General features: G+C 42.7%; 2 protein-coding genes across 6 annotated transcripts in view; one reads left to right on the forward strand and one right to left on the reverse strand.

The window, feature by feature from the left end:
* LOC109483748 (kielin/chordin-like protein) overlaps nucleotides 1-9,815 on the forward strand; it is a 29,730-nt gene extending 19,915 nt beyond the window's left edge. The window contains exons 1-15 of one of the 5 annotated variants that reach the window (XM_019786829.1): nucleotides 1,637-1,777; nucleotides 2,228-2,339; nucleotides 3,749-3,870; nucleotides 4,284-4,439; nucleotides 4,740-4,817; nucleotides 5,095-5,293; nucleotides 5,646-5,701; nucleotides 5,971-6,112; nucleotides 6,227-6,300; nucleotides 6,827-7,015; nucleotides 7,362-7,544; nucleotides 7,866-7,995; nucleotides 9,012-9,067; nucleotides 9,304-9,461; nucleotides 9,637-9,815. In XM_019786829.1, the coding sequence (XP_019642388.1) occupies nucleotides 2,246-2,339; nucleotides 3,749-3,870; nucleotides 4,284-4,439; nucleotides 4,740-4,817; nucleotides 5,095-5,293; nucleotides 5,646-5,701; nucleotides 5,971-6,112; nucleotides 6,227-6,300; nucleotides 6,827-7,015; nucleotides 7,362-7,544; nucleotides 7,866-7,995; nucleotides 9,012-9,067; nucleotides 9,304-9,435 (1,611 nt within the window). In that variant the 5' untranslated portion in view covers nucleotides 1,637-1,777; nucleotides 2,228-2,245 and the 3' untranslated portion in view covers nucleotides 9,436-9,461; nucleotides 9,637-9,815. Of the gene's footprint in view, nucleotides 1-1,636; nucleotides 1,778-2,227; nucleotides 2,340-3,748; nucleotides 3,871-4,283; nucleotides 4,440-4,739; nucleotides 4,818-5,094; nucleotides 5,294-5,645; nucleotides 5,702-5,970; nucleotides 6,113-6,226; nucleotides 6,301-6,826; nucleotides 7,016-7,361; nucleotides 7,545-7,865; nucleotides 7,996-9,011; nucleotides 9,068-9,303; nucleotides 9,462-9,636 lie in introns of those variants that run through there. The other 4 variants (XM_019786830.1, XM_019786828.1, XM_019786823.1 and 1 more) reach the window with 4 other exon arrangements.
* A 65-nt stretch (nucleotides 9,816-9,880) lies between these two features.
* Nucleotides 9,881-15,808, reverse strand: part of LOC109483659 (kinetochore protein spc7-like) — a 6,975-nt gene continuing 1,047 nt past the window's right edge. The window contains exons 2-14 of the mRNA XM_019786694.1: nucleotides 15,669-15,776; nucleotides 15,278-15,387; nucleotides 14,910-15,012; nucleotides 14,315-14,431; nucleotides 14,057-14,144; nucleotides 13,769-13,882; nucleotides 13,469-13,508; nucleotides 13,131-13,289; nucleotides 12,742-12,842; nucleotides 12,271-12,422; nucleotides 11,854-11,957; nucleotides 11,330-11,455; nucleotides 9,881-11,004 (exon numbers count right to left, since the gene is read on the reverse strand). Coding sequence (XP_019642253.1) covers nucleotides 10,863-11,004; nucleotides 11,330-11,455; nucleotides 11,854-11,957; nucleotides 12,271-12,422; nucleotides 12,742-12,842; nucleotides 13,131-13,289; nucleotides 13,469-13,508; nucleotides 13,769-13,882; nucleotides 14,057-14,144; nucleotides 14,315-14,431; nucleotides 14,910-15,012; nucleotides 15,278-15,387; nucleotides 15,669-15,776 — 1,464 coding nt within the window. The 3' untranslated portion in view covers nucleotides 9,881-10,862. The remainder of the gene's footprint in view (nucleotides 11,005-11,329; nucleotides 11,456-11,853; nucleotides 11,958-12,270; nucleotides 12,423-12,741; nucleotides 12,843-13,130; nucleotides 13,290-13,468; nucleotides 13,509-13,768; nucleotides 13,883-14,056; nucleotides 14,145-14,314; nucleotides 14,432-14,909; nucleotides 15,013-15,277; nucleotides 15,388-15,668; nucleotides 15,777-15,808) is intronic.

Below are 15,808 nucleotides of genomic sequence, written 5' to 3' on the forward strand. Positions count from 1 at the left end.
CGAAGTCTGCTCAGGAGGCTAGTATTTCAGATGCTTTGAAGGACGCCCAGTATTAGTTATTCATGGATTATGTATACATACGTGCGGCAAATGAATAGGGATTAGGGATCTTAGGAGGTAAGATTGCTAGTAGTACGGGCAATTCGCTGGGCAGTTGCGCGGTTACGTCTCGTAGAACATGTAAAACGTATATTGTAAAGTATAACGTTATATGTCATCTCTTCCTCAAATCAGAGTACACAAAATTGCTAAAATGAATAATATCATATATTGCGGCTTTGTTTACGTTTTGGTCTGCATGATATTTACAGAAGACTGTTAAGAAAATACATCAACAAGGATGTAGCTATAAGATGACACCACAGAGATCTGTTAAAAAGATGTGTATAAAAATTATAGCTACTGTTATGATGTAACAAGAAATATTCACATATTCTTTGTCTGTTTTAAAAAACAGTCTGTAAGGCTGGAGAAACAAATGTTCACCAAAAATATACTTCCTTGGCTCAATATCAAAAACATAGTTGCTGACAAAACATGATTACGGGCCTCGCAACCGCACATCACTGTTTACTGCCAACTAGATAGCTGCGTGACGAGACGGTGCGAAACACCCTGCCAACCCCTATAGCAGGATCTAGCGACGGTGTGTGTGACCAGCTTCGCAAGCACTCGGCGCGGCGGTAGCTAGCTATATCACACCGAACGGCTTATTACACTCAATCTTTGCACATTTGATTGCAGGAGTTGTTTAAAGATTTCTAGTGATGATGCCCCAACTGTGCTTGGTGGCAACGAGTTCCAGTCTACGATGGTTCTGGGGAAATACGAGTTTTTGAATACCTCAATTCTTGGTTGATAACTCTGATATACAGACGTATATATATTCAAAGTGACGACTATAAACATATCCATGATATTTATAGTAGACAGTGCTAGTGAATGAAATATATCAATAAGGATATCGATGCAGCTATATGATGACACCACAAAGCAACATTATACGGCGATCTGTTAGAGATGCGCAGAATGATATACCTAGTATTATGCCAAACAACAGTTACTCAAGCAACTGGATATATAAAATCATATCCAGTTGCTTGAATAACTGTTTTTGGTGTATCTTATTACCTGTATGTCTAATCTTCACTGACATGGCTAGTGTTAGTATGTAACAAGAAATATTCTTTTCCTGCTTTAAAACCTCAAATATATTTCCTTGGGGGTCAAAGTTAAAAACACAGATGCTGACAAAATATGAGTATCGACTCGCAACCGCACATCACTGTTTACTGTCAACTAGCTATAGATAGCTGCGTGACGAGACGGTGTGTGTGTGTGTGTTCATATAAGTGCTGTTTGTTCATTTCAACAACACATCTGGAGACAGAAAACGGGAGAACTTAGAACATGGTTTATACCATGATCAACCAGACGACAATACGTACTCTGCAAACCCAGCAATATAAACACACGGCTATAGCTAGAGCATGTTCATATGGAGGCGCCAGGATGGACACGTACTCAAATATGACGTAGCCTGACTGATAAAGAAAGAAACTTCAACGTGGACCAATAGGAAGCGTCCTGGATCTGGGCTCATGACGGTTTGTGCCGGACGCCCCGCATACCGCATAGTTCGTCGTTGTCACCTGTGTCGCACGGACCGTGTTCTGGTGAGAAGGTGAGCCGAACGGACCCGGACTGTTCACGACACTACTGACAAACTGACCGAGGTTAAACTTGATATCAACTATCTACCGGCATTTAACAGACGGTAAGAAGTGCTTTCGTACCAACTGATCCGTGATTTCTGTTGTTCAATTTCTGGATGGCATGTTCTGATTTTGCGACATTATCACGTGTACATTTGCCGAAAGAACGTTGCGGTAACGACGGTGCGCAAGACGTTCAGTTTGTTCATACTTCGGGGGTGTCAAGTTTTCCCTCAATGTTGTACAGAAGGGTGACTGAGGACAGCCATTGTCTAAAATCTAGCTTGTATCTCCCAGAACCATTAACGTTTCGCTTACATGTATAGCTAACCACATTACCACAGTATATATTATCATACATGTAATGATGAGGCAAAATAGACATAAAGGAATCCTTGTGAGTTTTCGGTTGCCTTACCTCATTGGTAAGCTAAGAAAATGTAGTTATGAAATGTCACATAAACGTTGTAGGCGAGTAAGATTTGCTGACAAATCTGTCTGTCGTTACAAAGAAATTCAACACATCAAACATGCTGTGGAAACTGTTGCTGCCCACTTTAGTGATGTCCGTCGCCATCCACGAGACAATCGGCACTGGTCGGGTCGTCCGGCAGGCCGGCGGAGGTGGGTACATTTTATTCCCGAGATTCCGCTTATATTTATTTGCTAATACTGAGCCGGAATTCACTTGCTTCTTTTCACAATTGGTGCATTAATTCTGGATACACCCAACAGCAGATTTTAGAATGGGGAACGTAACTTAACAAGCAAAAGTTCTGTTTCTCCGGACACTATAGTATTAATTCTCGATCCCCCCAAAATTTATTGTATTGCCAATTTTACACTGAGTTTAACTAAGATAACTGTTGCATTTTACAGCAACAAAATTCTGATCACTCTCCTTTTTTGGTAAAAACATCATTCTCTATTGTCAAGAAATCGAGGTGAACTTTTTTGAACTTTTTTACAGTCTTTTGGATTTGGATCTTAAAAATCTTTTTGTAGTATGTTTGTTTGTAGTTTTTATCAATCTACAATCAGCTCCGTTTTCCCTGGCTTTAGGCCAAGACTGCGCTTTGATCTCTGGCAGTCATGCCATTCAGCCGGATACCTGTGCCTAAATTCCAATGAAGTGCCCTCAGGAAAGTTAGCCTGGTGTGATCATACGAAGTCTAAGGTTCTTCTTGATTCTTCTGCTTGTGGTGTCCGTATGTGAATAGTTGTTCATAGATTTTTAGCAATATCAACTTAATTCACCTCTTGCGTTGGTCCCCAAATCCACCCGGATCTTCAGCAATTATCCCATTAGAACCCATGCTTAGATACCGAGAAGGTCTGGATCGTCGCTATCATGGGTCTGCATGGGGGGGCACTTTTCAGTTCCTGGCATTTTGTTATCTGCTATGATGAAAGTTTAGACAATTTAGTTGATTTTGTTTTCATAGCAATGTGGTATTTCAGAAAATTCATTCATTATGTTTACCGGAGAAAACATATTGTTTTTGCAACGTTTCCTCTTCTTCATCATCTTCTTCAAACCAGAAAAGGTCAATGACCTGTAGCAGACGGCTGTGACCATGGTAACTAGTGTTGGGTTACATAATGTTGCAATTTTAGAGCAGAAAGGATTTAGACTCCTGTCTGACCATATGTATGAAATGTGTTTGAGTAAGAATTAACAGAGAACACCATATGCGAAGGTAAACATTACTAGTATGCATTTTGCTTTGCAAATGTTACCTTTCTAGTTCATTTCAAAACGACTCCTCTTTGTGGAGTTGAGTTCACCTTTAAGCGAAACATCCCGCCCCAAATGCCTAAAGTACCAGCCTAATTGCGTAAACCCACACCCCACGTGCGTAAAGATCACTGGGCTTGGATGAAAGTTGTGTTTGTGAGATAGAATCACGCATCATGGTAGAAAATCTGGGCAGAACATTTTCTAACATAACATAACATAACATAACATAACATAACATAACATAACATAACATAACATAACGTTACATTAATCTCACGTTTCGACACTACAGTTTGCTCCGCCGACATTGTTTTCATTGTGGACGATTCTTCGAGCGTATCGAGCTCTTGGTTCGGAAGCGCCAAACAATTCATCCTCGACTTTCTCCAATGCTTCACTGACCAGGATATTGGAGTGAGTCTGAAATTTCTAATTCTCATCAAACGAATTCTGCTTATTCTCCTCTACGTTTTCATAAACCTTTCGCCCCGAAAGACAACATGGCCATTTCAACTGTCCTCCATCTGCCTGTCTTGGCTCAATCTACTAGTACCTCTAATCATGGACGAGAAATATAACTTTCTATGGGAAGGTAGAAGTAGGTGGTACATAAATTTCTCTGTTATATATTGTGACATAGATCGGACATAGATTGTGACAAACATAGACTGTGTCCTCCGTCAACTCTTGGCGCCATCCACATGTAGTACCAGTACTTCTCTCTTCCCTCGCTGGGATGCCCAGTACTTCTAAGCATGGACTAAAAACATAACCTTCTCAGGCAAACCAGAATTTAGTACAACACGAATTCTTGTCCTGTCGACTAGGTTGGAGTTTTACTGTTCAACTGCGTACCGAGATCGGGTATTCCCTTGGGCATGTACACGGCAGCCGACGCCGGTTTACCTGCCGCTATCAACTTGCTGATGCGACAAGGAGGCCTGAGCCGGATCGGGCTGGCTATCAGCTTCATGACAGCTACGGTAAGACAGTTCTAGTATATACGTTGTACAGTGGGCCGAATGTTTCTATAGGGATGGAAGTAGTGATCGTAGATAAAGATGTTTTATGGTGGGAGGATGGGATCTAGGAATCTCAAGGCAGATCTTTCTGTAGCAAAGTCGTAAGCAGCCGACAAGACACTCAAAATATCCAATTGACCACTGTGGCTACCCACAAGGGATCTATGAGGTAAAGAACTTCTGATTCTTCTTGATCATCCATACCCTATCTTCAACCATGCTGCATGTGTTTCTGTTTACTTGTTCGTTTGTTTATTTAAGTCCAACTTCCGTGACGGGGTACCCAAGGTAGCGGTAATCCTGACTGACGGAATGTCTCAAAGTGACGCTGCCGGACAGGTGTGAAACCGCGCGCTTTTGAATCATAACTGAGATATTTGCACCTAATATGATTTTGAAATCGTCATATTCTACATCTTGCTTTCTAATATGGCTACACGTTAATGTGCCTCTATGTCATAATCTCGGTGACTTTTTTGTTGATGACACTGATGGGTTTTTGGTCAAACAGCAAATAATTGTTCTAAAATCAATTCAGCATGGATGACTTCGATTTTAATGGTGGCAGTCACCGTTAAAACTCTTTATGGGGTAAAGTTTGCCATTATCCTGTTAGGGAATGGATCACTATGAAGCGCAGGCTATCGCAGCAAGGAACGCGGGAATCGACCTGTACGCTGTGGGTATTGGTGGGTCGGAGCTAGTGGACAATGATGTACTTGAGGCCATCACCGGCAGCGCCGACCGCGTATTCGGGACCTACAACCCCTGCAGAGTCGCCTACAGTATATTAGGGAATCTCTGCGCATCAGCAGGTTAGATTGTGGTGCAATAGTGAATACCAGAAGGTTTCTTAATTGTGTGGTGGTAGTGTAACATACCAGAAAGAATATGCAAGCTATATCAGAAAGATTTCCACTCGCCTGTCTTCCGAGAGTCAGAAAAACAGAACTAGAGAAAAGGTGTGGAATCCATAAAAAAATCTGCTAACTAAACAAGCTTGCTACAGGCTTCCTAAATACAGTGATTCAAAATGTAACGTTAGAATCACTGTTAGTTTTCTGAATTACGATTTCTTGCTAATAAAAGAAGTACCAATATGCGAACTACTAGTTCAATTTAGCTAAAAAAATATAATTCAATTTTTGTCATTCACCTGTTTGGCAGCTCCTGTTGGCTGCCTGTACAATGGAGCCATCATTCCCGTCGGGGAGGAGTACAAGGTAAGAGGTCTGACGACTGTCCTTCAAAACTGTCATTGCGCCCAAAGGGAGTGAAGAATTATTTTTGTCCTGTCTGATTTAATTGTCTTCCTAAGGCGTGGGTGAGCAATCCGTGGGTAAAGATGACTGTACATGTCCTAAGTGACGTCTGTGGCAAGTTTTACATCATGTGGAAAGTTTTACATCGAAGACATTAGAGCAGGTAGATTACATAAAGTCCTTCGAATCCGGAGGCATGATGATGATTCATGACTACCTACACCTTACAGCCGGATGACTGCACCATGTGCACCTGTCACGCCGCGGGAGAGGCACCGGCCTGCGCCATCTACACCTGCGCACCTCCGGATCCGCCCTGCAGAAACACCGTCAAGGTCGCGGGGCAATGCTGCCCGGTCTGTGATACCGATGGTTAGTCTGATTTGTTATCTTAAAATGAAAACTGTCATCTAGGTTCTAGCACATAGTTGGGGTTTAACCAGAATCAAGACCGTACAGTTGATGAATTTACTTACATCGTTTCAGCTCCGGAAGGCTGTTGGCACGACAGTTACAGTAGCTCAAGTGCCGTCCTCATTCCTGTCGGGATCGAATACAAGGTAAGGGACTGTCAACTGTCTGTCAAAACTGACAAAAAGAGGCCAGAGATTCGAGGATACAGAGAAAAAAGTTCAAACAGCCGAAGTTAACTGTAGCTCAATGCACTCCCTACTTCAAGTACACCATTTTCGTGGGATAAAGAGCCATAAAGTATCGTCAAAATATTCCCGCCATGTTTAACATTGAATGAGGGACGTCGACAGATAGCAGTTTTTGTGAAACTGTAGTTTATTCAGCTTGAACTGGCTTGAGTGTGAACGCAAGCACGTGCACCTGGACTAAGCCAGGTGTAAGTATCTGTCTGAAGGCGACCCGGATCAGAAACAATCCAATATACGATAAGTACTATACGATACGATACGATACGATACGGTAAAAATACCACAGAGGGAAAAGGGCCTAAGAGTAATAAATACTGTACGTCATCGTTGGCTGTGAAAAGGATTCGTATCCAGCATATTGAGTTACGTGTTATAAAAAAATCCAATTATTATCATCAATCCATCATTTAATACCACTCTACAGCCGGACGACTGCACTTGGTGCAACTGCTACACTGTTGGAGAGAGAGCGATGTGCGCGGCTGTGAGCTGCGCGTTCGACTTCTGCACCAACCTAGTGCGGCTCGCGGGGCAGTGCTGCCCGTACTGCCCGGCCTGCTGCCAGGGCTGCTATCACGGAGATGACTTCATCCCTGTGGGAGCCACTTTCCGGGTTAGTTTATGGACACGTGATTTGAGTAGTGGGTCGATTGTGCCGGATAACCTGTACTGTGTCTTCCTCCATTTGACTGTTCAGAGAAGCCTCGGTTTCGGAAGCGGCTAGACTAAAGAGTAGAGAAATAGACAGAAATAACATGCCAGGGGAGTTCGTCCACGTCACTAAGGAGCACTTAGCCACTTCCAAAGCCTTGATGAAGCTACATAGGCTTTTTATATATTAGCTCGACAGATTGGAACTCGACAGATTCACTGAAAAAAAAATGTCCTTATACAATGTCCTTGTTCTAACCTACAAATTGCTGTATCCTGTTCCATTCTTTGCTGCCTCCGCTCTACAGCCGGACCCCTGCACGTTCTGCGGCTGCTACCGCCCTGGGGAACCAGCGATTTGCGCAGTTGCAGACTGTGCCGTTCCGCCCTGCGTTAACCTCATAACGCCCCCGGGAGAGTGCTGCCCTGTCTGCGCTGACATCGGCTGTGAGCACCCCGACGGCATCATCCTGCCGGGCGAACCTTACCAGGTGAGAGCTAGGGCTGACATCTGTCAGTCAAAGCTGAAACTGTAATGATCTGTGGATATAGCTGCCCTTCTGTATCTGTTATATAGATGATGGTATAACCGGCCATCGTCGTAACACACCGGCTTCGCAGGCACGCGGCGCGGCGGCGGTTGGGTGATCTTGGGTATATTACCCGCCCGACTTGTTGCAACTAACATTTGAACAAATAACTCTAAACATGGTTTAAAGCTATCTAATGAGTAATGACAATGCCACTTCTGCTTAACACATCTGAATGTCTGGCACGTGACAGCTGTACTTCACTCCCTCGGCTACCCACAGGTGGATGGCTGCATGACGTGCTACTGCGGAGCCGCGGGACAAGAACCGTTGTGCGCCACCGCAGCCTGCCTTCTTCCGCCCTGCGACACACCGGTACAGATCGCAGGACAGTGCTGCCCTGTCTGTGAAGGTTAGCAACGTGATACATAAACCAAGCAGTTTATCATCAGCAATTTATGATGAGATATCTCAACAAGACTGGCAATGAAAACATTGCCATGGCGACGGTTTTTGTTGATAGGGTTATTGTTTGCATGGCACTACAAAATGTATTACGATTTTGCGGAAGCCTTTGTGGTCTGTCATGATTTTTTTAAAATAACATTTGAGGTCGCAAGTCTCAAGTTCTACGAGCCCCAGGGCTCGTTCACTACGCACTCGGTGGAGGGTAGAAGTGATCTACTGAACTGCACTGTAGTATTTGTCCAGACTTAACAAGTAGCAAGGAACAAGGATACTTTCCTATAGTTATCATCGGCAGCAGTATAAGAATAAACATCGATAGTCATCAGTTTCATTCCATCTTTAGTGGATCACTCCTACCCTCCCCTGGGTGTATAGTGAACAAGCCCTGGGGTCACAAAAGTAGGGCATACCCGGCAGCCACAATGTTCCAAGGGTTTCCAGGAAAGGGTCTGACTGTGGGCATAAAAGTGTGTCAGCAAGCTAGGAGACATTCCTGTGAACATCCCATGCCTGTGGATAAAATGCCCGTACAATTCCTAGAATTCTTGCAGACTGCACACAATACCGTCCATGAGGTGTCGCCAAAAACGTCTTACTAGATTTATTTATTAAAGTGGGTAGATATTTGACAAGTGGATTCGGGAACTGTAGTCATTTTCAATGAATAAATGAACTTGTGGTGGTTGTCAAGATAAATCAAGAATGTACGTATGTAGGCTTTGGGACCTAGGTTTTAAGTTGTCTGGGGGCTACATTGTATGTTTCACCATGATTGTAGCTGTTTCTTTGGCCAATCTCTTGTCAGTGGAAAGTAGTTCAAATTTGGTAAGATATTTCACTTTGTCCAATGACATTTTATATCTACTACGCCATTGTTGGGTGACATATGACAAAGTTTTGACTGGAATATCAGACTGTTGTATAAAACAATATTAGTGATCAACTGATGTCAATTTTCAGCTCCAGAGGGTTGTCCATACAATGGTATGATCATCCCCCTGAATGACAGTTTCAAGGTGAGATATTACTGACACTTGTCTATTGAAAACAGCTGTCCCAATGCAATGGGGTTTGAAATCCTCAGAGATGACATGTTTGTTCATATTCTATGTACATTCAATACTGATGTCATAGTATGACATAGTAAATGTCATTATTACCGTCATTATAATTTCCCGTCAGAACGACCTGTACTGAGCACATTGAGAGTGGTATCACAGACATTCCATTCATTTCTTCCTCCATCCTACAGCCGGACGACTGCACTACGTGCACCTGCTCTGTAGCTGGTGAGGCGCCTTTGTGCATAGCTGTGTCTTGCGCACTTCCACCCTGCCCCGACCCGGTAAAGATCGCGGGGCAGTGCTGCCCTACCTGCCCTTAGAGGATAGTGAGCCCATCTAGAGGGAGGTACAGAATTTTGTATCTCACTTTTCTGAATACATAACTACTTCTACTCATGATTTCATCTGCCAAAGAAACTTTCCTAATTTCAGATGTTCATCCTCGCACTGCACTGCATTGTTCACTAAAATCATCAAAATGTTCATGGTTTTGACTTTTCAATTTTCTTATCTATTGATAGGTAAACCGTCCAGAGTGGAGACAGCTTGCTGCCCTATGTACGTGCCACAAGGCACGGGAGGACCGTAAGTCCACTTAGTAACAGGTAAATCAGCGATTGCTGGAAGCAAGGCAGCCTTACAGGAATGAGAGGAGCGGATCGTCTTCCGTGTGTCCCCAAATAAAGTTTGGTCTCCACGATCAGTTGCTCACCTTGTCGTTTCTGCTTTATGATGCTTTTCCCCCACTACATTCAGCCTCGTCACTTCCGTAGTTGCCATCTTTATTCATCATAACACATTTGTACAGAAATCTGCATGTAGGAAGTTACCAGAGAACATAAACTACAGACAACAGAATGGATAAACTGTGTACCTTGAAACTTTGAAGCAAATTCAACAAACTGGGACTGACAAAGCTTTTCCCTAGTCATATCATCATTTTTACTGCATTTTGTAATTTTCTATTTTCATAATATAGAGGCTTCATCTATTGTTAATCATCATTGGACTGATATAGATTATACAACACTAACTTCTACCAAAAAACATAGCTTTGGGACATACACATGATGTTTGACAACTTGAAACAAAAATGACACTTTCACATTTAACTGAATAAAAGCCTCTTTCGTGGAGAAAAAAGCCCCCTTTGTTCAAGACCCAAAAACACACAATCACGACTCAATTTTTTTTCCTCTTGTTTTTTAAAAATCACAAACTTCGAGATTTCCACCAGCAAGGAAACCAAATGTACATAATTCTTTTTTACATGTTGTACTTCTAAAATACAACCACTGTTGGCTGTCCAGCATAGACTTGTAAATCAAGATTGCAAGGATTACAAATGTAATCGTAATTGACAAGAAAGTGGTCTATAGAAGTGAGTATATGAAAGTGGTCTTTACATGTCTGGGTGCTGGTCATTTTGAAAATAGGGCAGGGCACTCAGTTTAATTGGACAATATGGTAACATGACACTGAACATCATCCAACAAACTAGCTAACTAATCAATCCAAGCTTACAAAACACACACACACTCAAGCTGAAATTGTTCATGCCAATTACAAAAGGCATAATGTTCCATGAAAGGCCAGTAGTACATATATACAGGGTTGCTCAGACAAGGTGAGACATTGCTGCCTACACTTCATCAAGCTGCCATGGAAAGAATTGTTCATCCAGTTACAACCAATCTCGCACAACTGGTGCTACAGCACAGTGGACACAAGGCAGTCTGACTTGTGGCTACAGGTCCCTGTGAGTGGTGTTTGTCTGGTGTAGTGAGCTGGCGTGTTGTTGGATGAGTTCCTCCACACACTGCACCAGCCTGCTCAGGTACAGGCTCCCAGCCGGGACAGCACACAGGGCACTCTCCACTGCAGACGGGCTGGACAGAGGGACAGACGTATTAAATCTATTCATGTATGTAGTGATCAGCTTCCTAACACTGCCTGCAGTTACACACGGTTCACAGGAGAGGGGCTGAAACAGGGGTAGATTTTGTACATTGTTTTACAATACAGGCTTTTCATATCATACTGACAGGCTCACACCTCCATACTGCAATCCATAAGAAAGTCCCTTGCAGTGTGTGAAGAACAGGGAATCAAACGACTGAAAAGTAGGCTGGCAGTTCAGATATGCTGCATGCTAGGACAATGTCAGTGGTTGAACACCTGCAAAATGTAACATTGTTACACCTGGATTCTTACCTGATGGCACCTATCCTGTGGGTACAGGTGCACTTGACCACTTGGTTCGGGTAGGCACCCGGGGTCAGGCTGAAGGTCACGAAGAACTTGGCGTGTGCCTCGACGTTAGAGAACTCCACAGTCAGGCTGCAGGGCACAAACAGATCATGAGGTCAGAGGGCAATGATCAGGGTGTTAGCACAAACATATCATTATATTGAAAGGGCGAAGTTCTTTAAATTGGATAAAACATATGATACGACAGAAACAATTTTTCAAATCACTTTGTGATACTTCACTATAGGCATTTCAATTCCACAAAGGCTAACAAATCTTTATAATCTTTATCTTTATGGTCATATGTCTCCAAAGGATTAACAGAATGCTTGACATAAAGTTATAATAGTATAGGGCAGCTGGTATAGAGCATTTAAAACATCATTGCACACACAGTATGATGTACATGGCTTTAATGATGGGGTCTAAATTCAGGTGACCAGGGTTGAATGCCCTGTACAGAGAGATAAACTTGTAAGACAACCCACTCTGTGCCGTCCACAGTGGTGAAGGGGTGCCTCAGGATGACATCCTGTACTTCATCCCCCAGTCTGCGGGCTTCAGACACCAACAACGACACTCTGTGCAGCAGCTGATGGGAGAAAAGTGGGGAAAATGTACAAATGCATATGTTTTTGCTGTTAGCCATAGAGAACAATAGTTTACTGTGGCTAACTTTAGAATTGCAACTCGTTTGAACAGCTGTCAAGTTGGGTGCAGGAACAAGAAGGATTTAAACTCCCAACCTTCTGGTTCAGAGGCAGGATTACTTTCCACTGGACCTAACATGCTATTAGAACAAACTATACAGGAGTTCTCAGTAGAACATGATTCATTCCAATTGACTGAAAAAAGCCTGGAACAAGCTGAAACAAGAAATAAAATAGGATAGAGAAATGCCATACCTTGCTCTGTGTAGGAAAGGTTGGGTAGGTGTGTACCAGCTGGGGCTGATCCAGCGCCCCCAGGACCATGTGATGACACAGGTGTGCCCAGGGAGCGGCCTCGTCTGCCAACAGGGACTCAAACCGGATGTCTGCAATCTTCTGACGATCATCTGTGGGATGGACATACCAACAAGTAAGTAATTTACTTCAATAAGGAACAATTGCAAGAAATTCCTGACTAAAAACTTTGGTGTTAGTAAGAATATGTTCTTAAAATTTGAATTTGTCATTATAAAATAATGTAAGGCTCATTTCATAGGCTGGTTCAGAAAAGCTACTATTTTCAGGTAACCAGTTTTGCTCATCAACTAGCCAAGAAAATCACCACCACATGATTTTACAATGACAAGACCTTCAAATTACTAAATTAAGGCAATACTTATTGAAACATCTCTTGAGTGGTGAAGTAATTACTGAATCACCACTCACCCTTCACACCAGCATATGCAACAGTGAGGAGCAGTGATTTCTGAAGAAACGTCACACGCAGCTGGGAGTCTGTCAGCTCCTCCAGGTCCCACTCCACAAGGCTGGGGGAACAATGCAAATTAGACCTGCAGTTCCACATTAAGCTTCTGGGGGAACAAACATTTACCACTTCTTCCTGAGCTCAATAGCTACCTCACCTACCACTCAGAAATCATGACAATATCATGTATCTTGCTAATATTGCTAGACAACATACGAAAGGAGATTCAACAACTTATTAATTATGCAACAAAATGATAAAAATGTTGACTTCTTCATCAGTCCCATCCTTCAAGAGGGGCCTTTAAACGATGAGTACGAAATGTGGGCTGTGGCCCTTTAATACTCACCCCTGCAGCCTGTTGAGTGCCCTGACCTGCTCCTCCCGCTTCTCCACTGCGGTGCTGTCCTCCCCCTCCTGCTGTAGGCCCAGCTCTCTCCCCTGCAGCTGCAGCTGGTCCACCTGCAGCTCCAGAGACTCCCTCTCCTGCTGCAGGCTGCTGAGGGTGCTGCGAGGGAAGAAATAACTGAACTGTCAGGACATTGTATGGTCCCCTGTATTCAGATTTACTTGGCAACTACAAGCACTAAAACAAGGTACATGACCACAAAATACTTTTGAGACACTGTAAATTACAAGCACTACTAGTCCATATACTTGTTACGTGTTACATAGAAATAAAAATACCTTTTCAAATGTTCCTGTTCCTGACGAGATGAGGCAAGTTCTGAAACAAGTGTAAAAATACCACATGTATTGAGGGAACAGATATATCAAATTAATCATTGCACAGAAATCAACACACTCATACATGGGGCAGATGGTGCATTGGGACTCTTAAAAGCTTTTATCCAGTTTTTTAAATTATTTTATATAATGCAGTATTTTATATGGATGTCTGACTATCAACAATGTATGTGTAGTTTTTTCTTTGCTGCAATGCTGGTCTGCATTTGTGATGTCAAACTGTAGAAAGTCCAGACTCACCCTCCTCTTTCTGCAACAGCACAGCCTGTTGTTCTTTATATCTCTGTATGTCCTCATCTGATGGGAGAGTCATCCCCTCCAGATTTGCAATGGCATCTTCCAGATCCTTCTCAACTGAAACAGAGTCATTGTTGCAGTAACATAAGTAATTATCTTCAAGAATAGAAAGCTTGTAGAAAGATTATTTTGACAAAGGTATCATTACATAGCTTTCTTGCATTTTTCATTACAATAAAAGATAGGAATTACTAGCAAAGTTTGGCTTTCTTTGCAATCTTACAAACTCACCATCGTCCAACGTAGCTAAACTCTGGTCTATTTTCTGTAGAGAAGCATCCAGCTCTTCCACACCTGTCTTCATGTCAGCATATTCTTCCTGCAGAATAAACAAACACCCGATTGTAAGTACAATGTAACACAACAAATGCAATCTTAGCATCTACCCAAACACAAGTCATGAGGGCCAGACTTTTAATTAATTCTTTCTTTACTGATCTGATTTGCCTAAAAAAATGATGATATGTATTTCAAATAAATTCTGCAAACCTTCAGTGATTCCACGACGGCACCTGTCATTTTACAGTTCCACTCGTGCCACTCAGTCTTGGCTTGTTTCTTACAGCAGGACCTCAGGGATTCCATGTCCTTCTTCAGGTCATCAACCTGGGAAATACAAGCAGTGGGTGTCAGAAATAAGATGCCAATTTAGGACATATCAATTCAACTTGTTATGGGATTTTAAAAACACTGCTCGGCTGGAAGACATACATGAAGACAGGGTCTGAGGGAAAATACAGAATGTAGTCAGAAGTTTTCATCCCAGCCACAGTTATCATTTGAACCTTTTGCTCAATTTTATAAACGTCTGAGAACTAGGGAAATAATTGGCATGGCCATTCCACTTTGTTACTAGCCAAAATACTAACTTTGATAGTTCTACCAGCTGAAGTGGATACATGAATTAGTTGTACCTAAGTTCATGTGACTCAAGGTCTTTGCTGGACCCATCCCTGCCTTTTCCCTGAGAATATCAGAAATTTTCCCGTTTCTGACTTCCCTGTCTTGTTTTAGGATGAGGATTTGGTTTTGCTTTCCCTGCAAAAGGAAAGACATTTCTTGGAGATTTGTTCCTGTGCCTTACCTCCTTCAGCTTTCCATCTTGTATCATCTTCTGTGCTTCTAAGAACAAGGCAGGGTTCTCCTGGTCCAGCCGCTGCTCCTGTTGTTTCACAAGTTGTCGTGTGCTGCAGGACATGGACAGAAATAGGATTGATCCTGAAGGTGAAAGTGATTGCAAAACAGTTCAATGAAGATCACCGAAGAGCTAATCTTCCACAGGTTGTGACAGGAAAGACAAATGATACGTATGGGTTCAAAAGTTTCTTTAAAGTTCCCTGTGTTCAAAGCCCTTGCTGATATTAAAAACAATAACAAAGAAAGCCTTGGAGTGGCCAGAAACTCTGAGGAAAAGTGAAGCCTTCAAGGTTAGGATATTCTATGTACACAGACCTGCTGATATGCTCCTGTAGTTTGTTACAGCTCCACTCGTACATGTGAGCCTGGGGCAGCAGGATGCTTAGGATCTCCAGGTGTTCATACAGGATCTCAGGTGGGTCGCTCTGTAAACAATAAACAAACAAACAAATGAACAAAAAAATGTTCATATAGCTTGGGTGGATCAATCTCTACTCAAACGGCCCAATAGCATTCATAGAGGTCGAAAAAGTTGAATCTTTGGCAAGTAAACAAACACACACAACAATATAGGGGTATGAGGCTAGCAGTAAACTAGCTAGTGTGAACACTCAACTATATCATAAGTTGGATTCAGAGTGGAGCAAAGTTGAACTTCATACATGTGTACATGGCACTGAGATACACAGCGACACATATAAGTCACCTTGATAAGCGGCATAACACTCCTCCTGTCCTTGCCCTGGTCCTGGAAGACGATGTTGCAGTAAGTCAGGAACTGGGACACCGACAGCCTGCCCTGCTGGGGGAGGGTCTGCAACAACAGCAAACATATCAGTGGTGAAA

This window comes from Branchiostoma belcheri, unplaced genomic scaffold (assembly GCF_001625305.1).
Source record: "Branchiostoma belcheri isolate BF01 breed outbred unplaced genomic scaffold, Haploidv18h27 scaffold66, whole genome shotgun sequence".
Classification (NCBI taxonomy): domain Eukaryota; kingdom Metazoa; phylum Chordata; class Leptocardii; order Amphioxiformes; family Branchiostomatidae; genus Branchiostoma; species Branchiostoma belcheri.